Source organism: Zea mays, chromosome 1 (assembly GCF_902167145.1).
Source record: "Zea mays cultivar B73 chromosome 1, Zm-B73-REFERENCE-NAM-5.0, whole genome shotgun sequence".
NCBI classification, from domain to species: Eukaryota; Viridiplantae; Streptophyta; class Magnoliopsida; order Poales; family Poaceae; genus Zea; species Zea mays.
Window position 1 is genome coordinate 2,265,201 of NC_050096.1, and position 18,178 is coordinate 2,283,378.

An 18,178-nucleotide genomic window follows, 5' to 3' on the forward strand; every position below is an offset into this window, starting at 1 on the left:
ACCTTGCCGGATTTGTTAGTCAAAACATAAGAAGCATCAAAGGTTTTAAATGAAAGATTATGTTCATTTGATGCATTAGGAATTTTCTTCTTAGGCAACTTAGCACGGGTTGGTTGCCTAGAGCTAGATGTCTCACTCTTATACATAAAAGCATGGTTAGAACCAGAGTGAGATTTCCTAGAATGGATTTTCCTAATCTTGCTCTCGGGATAACCGGCAGGGTACAAAATGTAACCCTCGTTATCCTGAGGCATGGGAGCCTTGCCCTTTACAAAATTAGACAATCTTTTAGGAGGGGCACTAAGTTTGACATTGTCTCCCCTTTGGAAGCCAATGCCATCCTTGATGCCAGGGCGTCTCCCATTATAGAGCATACTTCTAGCAAATTTAAATTTTTCATTCTCTAAGTTATGCTCGGCAATTTTAGCATCTAATTTTGCTATATGATCATTTTGTTGTTTAATTAAAGTCATTTTATCATGAATAGCATTAGTATCAATATCTCTACATCTCGTACAAATAGAAACATGCTCAACGATAGATGTAGAGGGTTTGCAAGATTTTAGTTTTACGACCTTAGCATGTAACATGTCATTTTTAGTTCTAAGGTCGGAAATAGTAGCATTGCAAACATCAAAATCTTTAGCCTTAGCAAGCAATTTTTCATTTTCATTTTTAAGGCTAGCAAGAGAAATGTTCAACTCTTCAATCCTAGCAACCAAATTATCATTAACATCTCTAGGATTGGAAGTTGAAACATTACAAACATGAGAATCAACCTTAGCATTTAAACTAGCATTTTCATTCCTAAGGTTGTCAATCATCTCACGGCAAGTGCTTAGCTCACTAGAAAGTTTTTGACATTTTTCTACTTCTAGAGCATAAGCATTTTTAACCTTAACATGTTTCTTGTTTTCCTTAATAAGGAAGTCCTCTTGGGAATCCAAAAGGTCATCCTTTTCATGAATAGCACTAACCAATTCATTTAATTTTTCCTTTTGTTCTATGTTAAGGTTGGCAAAAAGGGTACGCAAGTTATCCTCCTCATCACTAGCATTATCATCACTAGAAGATTCATATTTAGTGGAGGATTTAGATTTAACCTTCTTCCTTTTGCCGTCCTTTGCCATGAGGCACTTGTGGCCGACATTGGGGAAGAGGAGTCCCTTGGTGACGGCGATGTTGGCGGCGTCCTCGTCGGAGGAGGAGTCGGTGGAGCTCTCGTCGGAGTCCCACTCGCGGCACACGTGGGCATCGCCGCCCCTCTTCTTGTGATACCTCTTCCTTTCTCTCCTCTTGCCCTTCTTGTCGTTATCCCTGTCACTGTCACTTGATAATGGACATTTTGCAATAAAGTGACCGGGCTTACCACACTTGTAGCAAACCTTCTTGGAACGGGATTTGTAATCCTTCCCCTTCCGTTGCTTGAGGATTTGGCGAAAGCTTTAGATGATTAAAGCCATCTCCTCATTGTCGAGCTTGGAGGCGTCAATTGGTTGTCTACTCGGTGTAGACTCCTCCTTCTTCTCCTCCGTCGCCTTAAATGCCACCGGTTGTGCTTCGGACGTGGAGGGTTCATCAAGCTCGTTGATCTTCTTGGAGCCCTTGATCATACATTTAAAGCTCACAAAATTCCCGATAACTTCCTCGGGGGTCATTTGAGTGTATCTAGGATTGCCACGAATTAATTGAACTTGTGTGGGGTTAAGGAAAATGAGAGATCTTAGAATAACCTTAACCACCTCGTGATCGTCCCACTTCTTGCTCCCGAGGTTGCGCACTTGGTTCACCAAGGTTTTGAGCCGGTTGTACATGTCTTGTGGCTCTTCCCCTTGGCGAAGACGGAAGCGACCGAGCTCCCCCTCGATCGTTTCCCGCTTGGTGATCTTGGTGAGTTCATCACCTTCGTGCACGGTCTTGAGTAGTTCCCAAATCTCCTTCGCATTCTTCAACCCTTGCACTTTGTTGTATTCCTCCTTACTTAGAGAAGCAAGGAGTATGGTTGTAGCTTGAGAGTTGAAGTGCTCGATTTGGGCCACCTCGTCCTCATCATAATCCTCATCCCCTACGGATGGTACCTGTGCTCCAAACTCAACAACATTCCATATACTTTTGTGGAGTGAGGTTAGATGAAATTTCATTAAATCACTCCACCTAGCATAATCTTCACTGTCAAAGGTTGGCGGTTTGCCTAATGGAACGGAAAGTAATGGAGTATGTCTAGATGTACAAGGATAGTGTAAGGGGATCTTACTAAACTTCTTACGCTCTTGGCGTTTAGAAGTTACGGAGGGCGCATCGGAGCCGGAGGTCGATGTTGATGAAGTGTCGGTCTCGTAGTAGACCACTTTCCTCATCTTCTTGTGCTTGTCGCCACTCCGATGCGGCTTGTGAGAGGAAGATCTCTCCTTCTTCTCTTTGTGGTGAGAAGAAGATTTCTTCTCCTTCCCTTTGTTGGAGGAGCTCTTCTTCTTCTCCTTCCTCTTGGTGCGGGACTCTTCCGATGAAGTGCTCCCGTGGCTTGTAGTGGGCTTTTCACCGGTCTCCATCTCCTTCTTGGTGTGATCTCCCGACATCACTTCGAGCGGTTAGGCTCTAATGAAGCACCGGCCTCTGATACCAATTGATAGTCGCCTAGAGGGGGGGGGGTGAATAGGGCGAAACTGAAATTTACAAATATAAACACAACTACAAGCCGGGTTAGCGTTAGAAATATAAACGAGTCCGCGAGAGAGGGTGAAAAACAAATCGCAGGCAAATGAAGAGTATGACACGCGGATTTGTTTTACCGAGGTTCGGTTCTCGCAAACCTACTCCCCGTTGAGGAGGCCACAAAGGTCGGGTCTCTTTCAACCCTTCCCTCTCTCAAACGGTCCCTCGGACCGAGTGAGCTTTCTCTTCTCAATCACTTGGAACACAAAGTTCCCACAAGGACCACCACAAGTTTGGTGTCTCTTGTCTCAATTACAAGTGAGTTTGATCGCAATGAAAGAATCAAGAAAGAAGAAAGCAATCCAAGTGCAAGAGCTCGAAAGAACACAAGCAAATTTCTCTCTCTAATCACTAGGGCGTTGTGTGGAATTTGGAGAGGATTTGATCTCTTTGGTGTGTCTATAATTGAATGCTAGAGCTCTTGTAAGTAGTTGGGAAGTGGAAAACTTGGATTCAATGAATGGTGGGGTGGTTGGGGTATTTATAGCCCCAACCACAAAACATGACCGTTGGTGGAGGCTGTCTGTTCGATGGTGCACCGGACAGTCCGGTGCACACCGGACATGTCCGGTGCCCCAGCCACGTCACCAGTGCCGTTGGAATCTGACCGTTGGAGTTCTGACTTCTGGGCCCGCCACGATGTCCGGTGGCGCACCGGACATGAACTGTTCAGTGTCCGGTGCGCCGGTATGGGCGTGCCTGCCTTCTGCGCGCGCTGCGCGCGCATTTAATGCGTTGCAGGTAGCCGTTGGCGCGAAGTAGTCGTTGCTCCGAGGATGCACCGGACAGTCCGGTGCACACCGGACATGTCCGGTGAATTATAGCGGAGCAGCCTTCGTAAAATCCCGAGGCTGGCGAGTTCCAGAGCCGCGTCCCGTTGGAGCACCGGACACTGTCCGGTGTACACCGGACAGTCCGGTGAATTATAGCGTGCCGACTCTGGATTTTCCCGAAGGTGACGAGTTGGAGTTGGATTCCTCTGGTGCACCGGACACTGTCCGGTGCGCCAGACCAGAGGAGCCTTCGGTAGCTCCTTTGCTCTTTTGTCGAACCCAACATTTGGTCTTTTTATTGGCTAAGTGTGAACCTTTTGCACCTGTAAAACTTATACACTAGAACAAACTAGTTAGTCCAAAGATTTGTGTTGGGCAATTCAACCACCAAAATTATATAGGAACTAGGTGTAAGCCTAATTCCCTTTCAAATAGTGATGATGATCATTGTATATGTATTCTGTATGGTTGTATAGTACTCAATTAAACACTAAACATAGAACTAAATATTATTTCTGAGCTAGTTGTAATATTTTTTCTTTTTGACCAAAGGTTTTTAATGTGCATCCACAAAACATATTAGTTTTATTTTGGTCATATATCTCTACTAACTATTAAGAAGGTATTGTAGACTGCCCCCGCCGCTCCGCCCGCCCGCCCGCCCGCGCTAAACGCCCGCCGCTCCGCCGCGAATCCCGCACGCCTGACGCCGCGACTCCTGCACGCCCGCCCGCCCGCACCCCGCTTGCCAGCCGCGAACCGCCCTACAGCATCGCTCGCCTACCACCCACACGTCGCGCGCCACGAAGCGCCCGCGCGAAGCACGCCCGCCGCCGCAACATGGTGAAGCCCGCCCCCGAACCCGCGCCGTCTCTCTCACTGTCTGCGCCCACCATCGGATCCGCTCTCCCATGGAAGGAAAGTCTCCACCGCATCCATGAAGCTGCCTCGGATCTGCACCCCCCGTCTCTCTCGCCCCGCCCCGTCTCTCTCGCTGCCCAGCTGGTCCGCTCTACCATGGAAGGAGAATCTCCACCGCGTCTGCGCCGTCCATCGAAGCCACCCCGACTTTGCGCGCCCCACCTTCCAACTACGCCCCACGTCCGCACCGTCCATGGAAGTCGCCCCTGATCTGTGCGCCCCACCTTCCAACTGCGCGCAGATCCCTCCATGGAAGCCGCGTCCACGATAGCCCGATCTCCATGGAAGGCGCGTCCTCCGCCCCGAATCGTCACCCTGGCTCTCTCCGTGCCCGTGACAGCCCGCTCTCCATGGAAGGCGAGTCCGCGATGCTCACGTGGATTGGGTACCCCGCCCCCGCTCTCTCCATGGAAGGTGCGTCTGCGATAGCCCGATCTCCATGGAAGGCACGTCCCCCCCCCCCCCCCGCGAACCACGCGCGTCATGACAACACGGGCGAGGCGGTGGGGAGTCTAGCGGACGCGCATCACTGTGAGGCGAACGGGGGCGAGGGCAAGGGCTGGGTGCCTGCGTGGGTGTGGGATCCGTGGCTGTGCATGTCCTTCGAGCATTACTGTTCATCATCCTCATGGTCAACGAGAAGGTCAGCTTCTACCCTGAATTGGATTGGAGTGCTTGCTGCTGGTGGTTCGGGCAATTTCTAGGGTTTCTAACATGGTTTGGGCCTTGTGCAGTTTCAGGAGAATGTGGCAGCTTGGACATGTTTCCATGACGGGAAGAATGCATTCAAGGGGTTCTTGTGGCGGGTTCTCAAGCTCAAGGAATAGGTCTATGTTGATTTTTCTTTGCCATTCAAATTTGTTTCATGTGAAATCTAATTTGTGATACATTTGAGTTTGGGGTTCGTCTACACGTCTGCTTTAAACTGGTCCAATATCATCTGTGAACTGTGATGTGCTGGGGGCGGCGATTCCTACAACATCCATTCTTTTCTTTTGAATGCATAACGTGTAGCTAGGGGACATCTTGAACATCATCCAAAAGCAAGCAAGCTACTACCTTCAGATCTTAAGGTCTTTATTTATGTTTGTAATAAGTGCTTAGATGAGAAGGTCCTGAAGGTGGAGTCTCCTCAAAAAAAGACTGCACCAAAGAAGCTATCTCCCAAAAAGAAGCAGAAGAAACAAAAGAAACAATCACACAAGATTGAGACCAGGAGGAATCAGATAGTTCTGAAATGCAAAAAGAAAACTGGCAAAAAGGGTAAGCGTGGCCGGCCCAGGAAGAACCCAACGGATCTGTCAAAGAATGAACCATCAAAGATCCATGTAAGTGAACCATCAAATGTTTCCAAAAATGAACCAGTGAAACGTATATCAAAACGATTACATGATAAATACATGAAAAGTAACTCAAATGTATCCAAGAATGCGGCTAGCTCTACCAAGAGGAAGAGGACTGTTTCACAGTATTCATACTGGTTGAATGGCCTTCGATGGTCACAACATCCACATGATGAACGAGCAAGAAGTTTCAGGAAAGAAAGAGTAGTTTTTCCATCAGAAGATGCTAAAATTTCTGAAGTCAGCCCAGTATGCTGCTTGTGTGAAAAATGCTATAATGAAGAGGATATCTATATTGCCTATGAAAAATGTGAAGGTAAGCATGTTTTACTTGTATGCCATATCTTTGATCTTAGATCAACTAGATGTTTTCAGTTAGCAACTGTGTGGGCTAAAACAATCTTCTTATTAGTCTTCTTTTTTGGAGGACATGCAAATTTATGTGTTCTGCCCTGTTTGGAGTTACTAGCTTGTACCCCTCTTACCTGTTTTTAGCCATGACACAGGTCTTATGGAAAGTCCACAATTTTCTGTCTCCTCAGTCCTCACTAAAGCTGTCACTTATTACTACTACTACCTCCATTGCAAGGAGCTTGCCAGTTTTGACCAATTTTACATTCTAATTAGACAGCCTTTCTGGGTGCATCATTTTCTGATTTTGCTCTTATGATTAATGGAGATGTGTAGCTGTGCCAGTGTTAATCACCTGTAGTCCAGAGTATGACAGTCCTTTTTAGAGGGAAAAAACCTAAATCTGCAGTAATATTGGCACCAACGAGATGGGTTGTGCGCTTGCACATTTCATGAGAACAGAAGAAATATTTTCAGCTATCACCTGCTGTTAGTTTGGGCTGCTGTCATGAAGTTTACAGAGCACTCCATGCTATAATTTTCAAATGTTGGTATGTAGTGTTCTGTTCCAAGTTTGAAATGAAACCCATCAGTCTTAGAAGAAAAAACAAAAGTTATGGTTTGTGTGCTTGTCACATATCCTGAGAACGGAAGAAAGCATGTTTCAACTGTCACTCCGACTTTTGGGCTGATGTTACATGTGTAAATTTAATTCCTAAATTGGGTAGCCAAATTTGGATGAAATATGTGTGGGTTTGATAAATGAACATCTAGAAATTCATTATTTAGCCATGAATCAACAATACTTCTGACTTGAATATTTCTTTTTTTTCCAGCTTTGACTGGTGGCTATCATTGATGTCTTATTTTATAGTTAGCTTTAAATTTTCTAAGCCTTCGCTTACCATTTGTACATATTGATGATATCTGCTCCTTTCTTGTGCTGCAGAAACTACTGGAATTGTGGATTATATAAATTATGGCGTTATGAAATATGCGGTGGGTTTAGTGTACGGTTTACTCATTTCTTTTAATGTGAACTCAAAACCATTTTTTGCTGTTGAAGAGCAGAGGCAACTATTGGACTACAGCAGGTAAGAAACTAGATAGGTTTAATATGTTTAGTCTATTATCCCTAAGACATCACTAATTGTTTATTACTCGATCGTTTATTTTTAAATCAGGCTTATACAATATTTCTGACTTGAATATTTCTTTTTTTTCCAATTTTGACTGGTGGCCATCTTCGTTTTCCTCATGTCTCACCCGAATCCATCGCGACACAACAACCACCTGTCTCGCCCAAATCCTCCGTGACATTTCAATCGCCGCAATGGTCGCCGCCTCTTCCGTTACGCATCCACCGCCAGCTTCTCCGTCACACGAAACCTCCCACTTGCATGCTTCCTCATCTCCAAGAGGCGACCCGGAGGAACACACGCTCCTGGGGACCTCCCCGGCGCCGATGTGATTTGTGCTGCTCCCACTCGCTGTGTTCCGCCTCGCCTTATCTTTGTTCCACGCAGCCTTATCTGATCCTGCTTCCATTTCTCTGCTAGGTTTCGGTGGAGGTAGAAGTAAAGACGACAGTACCCGACGAGGTCCTGGGCAAGGCCAAGGCAAGGTGTTCCATTGCCCTGTCGTGTTTTATTTTATTTGTACTACTGTTGTCCCCTATGGTTTAATTTCAGCAGTATAGACGGAGCTCGTCCTATCTCTTTGGTTGAAGCTTTCCCAAATATGAGATCTTTAAAGGTCATTATGATATCAAATTATTAATAATGGATCTCTCAGGCTTGGTAAATTAGTGGTTTTAAGGTATTAACACTACAATTTTTGGTACATCTCAATCCTGTCTCCTGTGCATTGTCCATCTATATAGGTGAGTTTGTCTATGTCAATAGAATCATTTGCTGAACCGAGGACACATTATTTATCTATCAAGACACTTTGTAACAAATGAGATGATTGACAATGGTTATAAATAGTGCAGGATAAACCTTATATATGTAAAACCAACTAAAGTTGTTATTTTATTTCTCGGAGATTATATTAATTATTTGGTTGTTTTATGATGAAATGTAATGAATAAAGTATGTACCTGTAGCGATATTAATCTAATCCTATGAGTTCTAATCCTATGAGTTGCGCTAGATCACCTTCCAAATAATCATGAGGGTTGTATTTCTTGGGTAATGTCACTTTTTCTGTGAAATTTGGTTCTGAATAATCACATGTACTTGTAGTGTTTGCGCAACATTACAGTAGCCAATCGATGAATTTGACTTTGCGCAGGTGGCGAGCTGGGAGCATAATTGCTGTCATGCAACATCCTTGCAATGTCCTTTGTCCCGCGAGACTCCCACAAGGCGCATGTTCAGTTTGCACTAGAGCGTGGCGATGATTGGGGTCCTTGCCTCTAATCGATTCGCTTATCCGGCACATTCCTTTGACATGGCACACTGATCTCATTGCCTCATCCTATGGCAGCTTTATGGTATGTTGAATTACTATCCCTAGGACTACAAGTCTTCAATGTCTCCAGCTGATTACCCATTGCTTCCTGCTCCCACGTATGTGCAGATGGGTTGTACTTGATAGAGGTTGATCGTATCCTGCGTTCTAGAGGTTATTGGATTTTGTCTGGACCCCTAATCAACTGGAAGAAACACTAGAAGGGGTGGCACAAGACTAAAGAGGACCTAGATGCATAGCAGAAAGCCATTGAGGTAGTTGCCAGGAGCCTCTGCTGGAAGAAGATCAAAGAGGAGGGCGACATTGCTATCGTGTTATTATACAGTTCTGTTGCAACGCACGAGCACTCATCTAGTATATTCTATATTTTTGTTTATGTATTACTGTTGTATGTATATGGGTCGGTCTGGCACATTAAGACATTTTGGGCTATTTGGGCCGGTCTGGCACATATAACTAATTGTGGGTCGTGCCGTGGGCCGATGATTGGGCACACGTGCTGGCACGACACGATCCATAATTATATATGTGCTTTTGTGGGCTGTGCTTTTGTGGGTATATACCATGTCGGGCTAGGCCGACCCACATGTACAGGTATAGAGCCGCGCACGAGGCCTACCGGGTCGTCGACAGCAGGCGAAGAAGGATCTTCGCGATGAGCCCGGGTTAGTGGCGGTCGCAAATACGGTGGACGACGAATGGAGAGGAAAGGGCGACCTTCGTCGCGTCACTAGGCCTGCGGTTCCTCTTTGCTACTGCATCATCCGCATCAGGCATACCAGACACAGAGCGCCATGGGCTTCGAGCCCCGCGTCGCAAAAGTGGTGATGCAAGTCGTCTGGTGACCGTGTAGCCACGACGGTGAGGAGCAGATGCTCGCGCGAAGACCGCGGCACGGGGCGAGAAGGTGTGGTTTTTTCGCGAGCTAACAGTAGATTGGGAAGGTACTAAATCCAATATAGGAATTTCATACCACGATTTTTCGTTCAGCGAACGGAAATAAGCAAAACATTAAACATACCGCTCAATTGCACATAGGGAAATCGAAGTCTCTCGCATAGGAGAGTTCGGCTATGCCAAAGACCTGCCGGCTTGACGGAGAGTTGGTACATATCTGATCCACAACAACATCGAGGTAGAGCGTGCTGATAACGTGTTGAGAACTACGTTACCACAGATCACCAGATCCGCTCCCTTCCCACCTGTCAGCAGTAGAGACGCGAGAAGATGTAGATGACTCGTCTCCATTCCTGAAAGCAGGACAGAAGAACACACGAGACACATGATATAGGGTTAAGTCTCTGACCTCTTTCTTTTTTTTTTCTTATGAGGGGGCGTACAGAATCTTTATATAGAGATGTGAAACCTCTAAAGGACAAAATTGATATCTGCCCAAATAACCCTAACCCTGGGTTAGTTAACAAACTCATCCGCTACTATTCGACCATCCCTCGTGCTTACCAATTAGCGAGATTTATGATGCAAGAGAAAAGCCAAAGGAAATGAAGGCAGAAACGACAAACGAGGGCTTAGCCAAAGCTGAAGCCTCCCCTTCGCGCACATAACAGAGCCAGAGGTGCCACCACGCAAGAGCGAAGGTCCACGCCACGCGAAGGGATGGCTTGATCCGAAGGCCAGACCTGTCAGCGAAGCCCCACGACGAAGACACATGGAATCCATTCTAGCGAGCGAAAGCCTCATACAGACTCACGGGAGAAGAGTCAAATACCAGCGAGCACGCACCCGCGAGGACAACATCAACGACCTAATGTTTCTGAGTGCTTAGTCCTACTGTTTTAGTCCCAACAGCTGTCCAGACGCCTCTTTGCTCAGTAATAATAAGGTACGGTCAACAAACCAGCCAAACATCGGCAATACAGGGAATCACATTTCTATGTGCACCACAATACAGTGTTACAACAGAATTCCATGGACATCTGTAACAGAGCTAACAGGCAACACTCCTCTCTTCCCCTATTCAGGAAAACTGGCAACACAGCAGTTAAGGAACAAAAAATTGAGTCAAGACAGACCTCTAACCCTCCCTTCCCAAAGAAAAAAAAGGGTCATCCCAACTAGGTGGCCTCCTTCCCAGGAAAATGGCCAAGGGAACTTGCGCATTTCTGCATGCTTGGTTCCTGAGTTATCAAGGTTTTACAACACACAGGAGCCAAGGTGGCCTGTTTGGCCTTTAATCCCTTCCAAGCTGTATGCCCACAAATCTCCTCAGCTTCTGCCTTCAGATCTTGCCAGCTTAACACTCACCTGTGATTAAACCCTGCAAATAGTCAAACAAGATTTTTAAGTATGTCAATGCCTAAAACTCCCTCCAATCATGTTACACACTGATGACACTGATACTAGGCCTGCATTTTCTCAGATAAATCCCCCTCCCCAAAACTCCCCCTGTGAATTTTTCATTATTCAGTACTATAGTACCAGAATCCTCAGTAAGCAAATTATATATGGAAAAACATACCAGGAAATCTCTGCACAGAACCATTACCACCAATATGTGACTCGCTCCAAACTGAATTCAACCTCCTCGCAAAGTCCTCAACTTCTCTGCATGTTAAAAACAGACTTTGGCATTTATTTCAGGCCACAGCACTACTGCACTATGCCTAGATTAAAGAATGACCACATGCCGCAATACAAATAAAATTGAAATTGAGTGTCATGGGTTGTGGTATTTGGCACAATATTAAGCAACAATTCTGACCTCGACTTAAGTTCTTCATATCTATAAGTATAGAAACCTCTAAGACTAATCATTACAGCAACTACATGTTTTGTGAATTAAGAAACAGACTAGCAGGCACAGAATAAAGCCGACTAAAAAGTTCACTTCCAAAAAAAAATTGAAACAACAATGAGATATCTCATATCCTCACCTATCAAGCTCTTCTTTCATTGCAGGATCAAGTCCATCATCGAGGTCAGCATCTTCAAAGGGGTACTCGACATCATCTTGCATATCTGGACTTTGGCATGGAAGTCTAGAAACATTACTGCTATCCACTTTGCACGGAACCACACAAGCAGCTCCCTCCTAAACTCCCCAGATAGATCATGTAAGAAATACATATCCTATATGGAATACACAGCAGGGGAAACAGTCAGGAAACCTAACCACATTTACAGACTCAGAGTCAGCTTTTGCGGGGTTCTTAGCATGATCCTTCCTTCTTTTATTCTTTTTCTTACTCTTGGTACTACTTTCCCCACCTCCTGAACCTGTCAAATGGTTTATATGGAGCCTAAGAATGTTTTTATTTAAACAAAACACTAATTAAGCAAATGTTTCAGCCTTTAGACTTTGGTTGAACATGAAACAATGATGAAAATCAACCAAGAACCAAGGTAACAGATAGTCAATACTTCAAAAGAACAGAATCTTAGGGAGTAAAATTGACCAATATCTGGCCTCAGTAAAACATCAGATTTAAGTCATCTAAAGAGTTTCAGAAACAAACAGTGAACAGAATAACATAAGTCATATAGTCAATATAACTCACTGTAGTTATACCTCCATCCCCATTAATAAAACAAAGTAACTCATCCAAAGATCTCTCATCTTTTTCCTCCTTTTGTACTTGTACATCCTGAAATACAGTGAGCATGACTGAATGAAGTCGGAAAATGAATGTTGCCAAACACAACATGTACAGTCCATCATAGTTACCTTCAGCTTCTGGCGCTCCTGGAGCTCTTTCCGCTTCTTCGCGTACAACCGGTTCAATAGGCGAATCCTAGGATCATCATTTACATTTTTTAGGGGCTCCAACTTCTCTTCCTGAGGGCATGTAAGTTTTGACAGTAAGTATTTAATGATTTCACATCTAAAGCTATAGAAGGCACTCTAACCTCTGTTAAGTCATCTGGTAAGTGGAAAATGTCACGGATTTCCTCAGGTGTCTTTCCTTCAATAATTCGAGCAAGAGCTCGACTAGTAAGATCAACAAGTGGCTTTAGCTGTAGACTGTCAGCTGCAGAAGTCAATTCGCAGAGTCTTTCTGTTTCTATCCTAACAAATTTTTCATCAAAGGACTTCCGCTCCTGCATAGCACATATAAGGGAAAAACTACTAAGATTATTGGAACCTACGTAAACTCAACAGGTGAAATATACTGGAAAATTTAAAATTGTAGCATACCTTGTTTGAGCGCCCAGTAACCTGATGAAACCGGCAGTAGTCAAGAATCAAACTCAAACTGGCTGGATTAACTCTTTCAGGGAGCGCAATAGCATGATTTTTGGACGACCCTGTGCCATTTTTCACAATTTCACGACATATCATGGGGCAGAACATTGCAACCTCCTCCTCCACTTGCTGAATGGAACCATCAAAGCACTGAAGCCAGATATAAGTCTTTAACGCCTGTTATAGTTCACCACCAATAAGCTCAAGACAGGCTGAATTGAACCGCATAAGATTGGAAAAGTAATTGCTTCCCTCTAATTACCGGAGAGGGGGGCTGCAGGGGATTGTACCTCTGGTTTTATTACTGCTAACTCGCTCTCCGACATTATTGCCGAACACCAGTGGAAAAATGATTATGGCACCACTAAATATAGATGAGAAATTACAATGAACTCCTTTCTATGTATAACAGCACCAGTTGATCCAATGTCCAACAAATGAAAGGATCAAAATTTTATCCTGTAGAAGAAATCAGGGTATGCCACAATTATCTCATTTGGCATCAGATCAATGAGTGGCGCCTATTTTTTGCAATCTAGACTCACGTAATAAATTTTGGCTTCAACGGCACAGTTCAGCTTCAAGGTAATTGGTTTACCAGGTTAACCTACAGCTGAGATGCATGAGTAAAAAATATCAGGTCAACAATAAAGCATGAATGACATCTTTAGAAAAAGCGTGGATAAATGAACAATCACAGTAAAACAAAAGGAGAGATCTGACATGAGAGCATAATATGTGAGGAAACTGAACACACAGAATAATCAATTTCAACTAAGGAGAGTTGCAAGTACTGATAATCACATGATGCACATGGAAAGGATACCAACCTTAAAAGTACAGGTACAAAAGAGAAGACACAGTGGGACGCATTCAGCTCGATGGAGCCAATTGCCAATTTGTCTTAGTCTTACACATTACTAACACAAATGTATAGGAAGGCCATTGTTAGTGAGTTCATTAGCATTCTTCGCACCTTACTACGACAGATTGTTGGGAATAGTCCCACATTGTTTGTTGTGGGTGGCCAAGCATGATTTATAAGTTTGAGGGTGCAATCCCTAATGGCCTAACTTTTTGGGGGAGTGTTGGTCCAACAGACCTAAAGCCCACTGTTGTGCGTTCGGGCGCGTGTGTTGTGACCCGAACGCATAGTAGTGGGTTTTAGGACCGTTGGGCCACCACTCCCTCCAAAAAGCTAGCCCATTAGGGGATTGCACCTTCAACCATAAAACCATGCTTGCCCACCGATACCACACAATGTGAGACTATTTCTAACAATCTTTCCCTCACACATTGTGAGCCGAGATTTGTCTGAGATACACTAGGCCAACCTGGCTTTGATACCAATTGTTGGAACCCGACCCACCAACACATGGTGTACCCGTTGAGTCACCCGCACACAAGGCACGCCAATCCAAGCCGTCGGGCCACGACACACACGTCCAAACGCATATAAGTGGGCTTTAGGTCTGTTTGACCAACACTCTCCAAAAAGCTAGCACATTAGAAGGTTGCACTCTCAACCATATAAATCATCCATGTACAGCCACAACACACAATGTGGTATTATTTACAACACACCGGAAACATGAACAGTGACCACCGAAACGGTACCCAGCAACCAAATACCACATGGCCTAACCTCGAAGTTGGTCTTGAGCCAGACAGCCTCCAGCCGTGGCTGATTCCAAGGCTCCCGAACCAAGGCGACTATCTGCTCCAGTAAAAGGCTCCCGAACCCAGACAGCCTCCAGCCGTGGCTGATTTCAACATTTCACGCACAGCGCAGGTGGAAACAGGAGAACGGCATGCAGGCGCGCGCAGGCAATCCCAAGCCCGAAATGGGGTGAAAGTTAAACCCAAATCAAAGGCCGAGGCCGCGGGCGCAAACCCTACCCGTATTACGCGTCCGGAAGCCCATTCGGGACGGTGAGGCAGGCCAGAAACCTAGCCCCGACTACTATCCGCCGCTCGGGAAACGCAGGCAGGACAGAAGGGGTAGCCGTCTGGGGACGTACCTCCGTTGTCAGCCGAGCGGGCGCGAATGGAATAGAGCCACGCGCTCCCGGAAGAGAGAGCGAGGGAGCAGAGCTGCGGCTTCTCCGTCGGCGTTGGAGCGAGAGTGGAGAGCCCCGGCGGGGAGGAAAGGCGTGGGTTTTTTTTTTTTTTGGTTGGTGGGCGTCCGCCAACGGTTTCTTTGGTTTTCAGCTGCTGTGGGGAGTAGTCCTTATCTATCGTCTCGCACTGCCGACTGCTGGACTGCTGCTGCCTCCAGTGGACCGGGCCGGCCCATTGTTTCCTACTACTTAGGCCAGGCATGACACATTCGACTTGATTATTGTTTATTATATATATAAACTAGGTAGGTGCCCGTGCGTTGCGACGGCATACAAAATATTAAATAAAATGGTAATGCACAACTAAATCAGTTCAAAAAGATATGTAATGCTCAGGATAGTGTTTGTAGATGTCAGAGAGCGGGCGGATGCTTCTGGATAGCGAAGCGTGGAGAACAAGCGAGCGGGTGGGGGCGCGACACACAAAAACCACGACTGGAACTATTAAAAGTAGTGCATTATAGTAGTAAAGATAGTAGATAAAATACCCCCACCCAGTTGTTAACATGTCGATCTAATAATTCAAAATACCACTTTTAAAGATGGGATAAATATATTAGTTCAGATTTTCAGATAACAAAACCACATTAAATTAGCCAAAGAGACTATATGGTTCTACACTTCTACATAAAATAAAATAAAATAAGAAAGAAAATTCTTGTTGAAAGAGAAGTGATAAAAATAATGGGAAATAAGAAGAGAAAGAAATACTCTACAGTAGGGTCTATCATATGAAGTTCGTGAAATAAAGTTCTAGCACAAAAAACAAGTTTGTTGAAATCAAGACAATATTTACAGTTATACAATACACATGCTGCTTTTGACTGAAAGGCGTGCTAATTAGCAGTCGAACTCATCAGCATAGACTAAATAAATGGTCTCAAGCTTTATGTTGCCTGAACAATGGAAAAGCACACACGCAAGCAATTCTAACATGCCCTAGTAGTTGACACAATATTCAAAGGAACTTGGTTATCACACGGCAGGAAGTCTGAAACGTTGTAGTTGCGACTGTAAGTAATGCTCGATTATTGTAGACCCTGCATGACGGATTACTCAAATAGTCAGTGTAGCGCTATATAGAGATTAGGGGGCCAAGCTAGCAGACCCCTATTCAACTTGGTGATTATTTTGTGGGAAGCTAATTCTTTCAGAAAATATTACTGTCCAAGGTTAGTGTGATTATAAAACTTACCCAACGGCAGTGGCGCCCCCATGAAACAACATTATAAATATACCACGATATCACACACACTGTTGAATCCATTATGTACTTGTGATTTATATGTCGGATACTCAAAATTTAAACCCAACATAAATTACTTGTTATCTTTGACAACGAAGTCCTAACCTAGCTATATGCATGCCTTGACAGCACACGACAAACTACAGAATGTTTGTTGACAGGAATCCCCACTCCCTAAATAGATGTTATCTTAATCAATAGAAAGCCTGGGAGATTGCTTGTCATCAATGCTCAATACACCTAGAACAAGATGCTACCATACCTGGCATCCAATATCTCCAAGCCCAAAATACGTTCACCATCGGTAAACACTGTAACTTGAATGCTCCTCTCTAGCCAGTTTTAGCACCTCAAGGATCTTTCCCCTGCACAACCAAATAAAAACACCATATGAACCTGAACAGGCAATGGCAAAAAAACAGAACTTACTTTTCCTTCAAACTGATATAAAGACACTGAGGGCGACTCAATATGGATCCATACTTTTGGCAGGCCTCACCAACGGCTCCTCAATGTTGTCAATGAGCAGCTTGTAGAAAAGCCTCTCGTTCCCTTCCTGTGATAGAGAAAAGTATAGCCCAAATGAACTCCTTCTATCAGCTATACTAATATACTATGCATAACAATGAAACTTAATGATCAGTTACCTGGAGATCCACGAGGGCCATGTAGCGCTGCAAAGGAAACTTGTAGTATCCTGTGGACAGGAGATGAGCAGACAAACAACAGGTTACAACGGCAATACCGTAATTGTCGAATATTAACATTGTAACACAGATCAACTATTTGTGAAGGATCAGTTGCTACCTCATCAAAACATTGTTCGGCCTTTTCTGCATACATCGAACAAGAGTGTGGCGTCTCCATGAACAGTGGAGCAACAAGAGGAAACAAATCATCCAGGGAAAACTCTTGAACAAGTTGTTCTTCTACCCCATTAAACTTCTGGAGATAACAGCTAAAGACAATCGGTTATCTATTATGTAATTCGTTCTATACAAGTAAACAAAAATACTAAGGAAAACTAAATCCACACCTCTGGTAAATTTTCAAACTTCTCCCTGAAGTGGCACATCACGGTTTATATTAGCTCCATGTCGTGCTCGCTTATGGCTGAAAGAAAGGCCAGTGCATCATTTTCATCTTCCTCAGAACCATAAACCATCTCACTGTTAGATGACTCCGCAGAGGTATTAACAAGTTGGCAGTCATCCATCAAGCAAAGATGAGGATCAATGCTACAGCAGCTAGCAAATAAACATGGGAATCAACAAACCATTTTATCTGGTCCTGCAGCTTTCACAAGAGGGATTATCTGGTGAATATCAGCAGCTTTTGTTGAAAAGATGAGCATCACTGATGCCATCGTATACAGACACCTTCTACGAGATGGCTGCAAATCACCTTTATTTACAGTGAAAAGGGTAAAAAACAAAATCAGCAGTAAACTTGGCTACAATAACCTTCTACGTTTTTTCAGCAAAATATGTCAGCTATGTATATCGGTATTGAACTGAAGCTAAAGTGGCCCTCCATTACAGATCCAACAAGAAACAGAGCTAGATGAGTTTGCTCGATGTTGAACACCTCATGGCATGCTCCAAGATCCTAAAATGGACTCCAAGGCAATGTCTGCATTTGCCAAATCAAATGAAGCTTCTAAAAGAGAATGCCAAACGCCTATCTCTCCAGTTTGACTGAAGCTTCTGAAACAAAAATGCGGCGAGCATACCTCGTCTTGTTTTGGATATATGTTGTAGAAACAAAACAAGCTGTGTGTGAGTCAAGTGAGTGAACAAGTAGACGCACCTCAGGCTTGTAGGCCTTGCAAAGCACGCCAAGGGAGTTGGCGAGCGCGAAGGCTGTCCGTGCTCGTCACGGGCGCCGCGGGCTTCGTGGGCGCGCACTGCTCGCTGGCGCTCCGCAAGCGCGGCGACGGCGTCGTCGGCATCGACAGCTTCAACTCCTACTACGACCCCTCGCTCAAGAAATAATGTTGGAAGAACTATATCCTTGTTAAGCACTCTACCAAG

At 44.7% G+C, this 18,178-nt stretch overlaps 1 protein-coding gene across 6 annotated transcripts; it reads right to left on the bottom strand.

Annotated features, from left to right (window-relative positions):
• Positions 1 to 10,378: 10,378 nt before the first annotated feature.
• On the bottom strand, positions 10,379 to 15,018 carry LOC100281615 (uncharacterized). 6 transcript variants are annotated; one of them, NM_001154534.2, is made up of 11 exons: positions 14,801 to 14,981; positions 13,325 to 13,392; positions 13,070 to 13,238; positions 12,732 to 12,956; positions 12,443 to 12,634; positions 12,261 to 12,371; positions 12,105 to 12,180; positions 11,709 to 11,812; positions 11,470 to 11,627; positions 11,055 to 11,140; positions 10,379 to 10,853 (listed from the first exon to the last, which is right to left on the bottom strand). In NM_001154534.2, the coding sequence occupies exons 3-11, from the start codon at positions 13,103 to 13,105 to the stop codon at positions 10,837 to 10,839; spliced, it is 1,005 nt and encodes a 334-aa protein (NP_001148006.2). In that variant the 5' UTR covers positions 13,106 to 13,238; positions 13,325 to 13,392; positions 14,801 to 14,981; the 3' UTR covers positions 10,379 to 10,836. The 6 variants fall into 6 exon arrangements, 4 of the variants coding, with proteins under 4 accessions (NP_001148006.2, NP_001398768.1, XP_008675161.1 ...); NM_001411839.1 differs by having other exon boundaries at positions 13,042 to 13,238; XM_008676939.4 differs by having other exon boundaries at positions 10,431 to 10,853; positions 11,055 to 11,158; positions 13,042 to 13,238; positions 14,801 to 15,018.
• Positions 15,019 to 18,178: the final 3,160 nt, after the last annotated feature.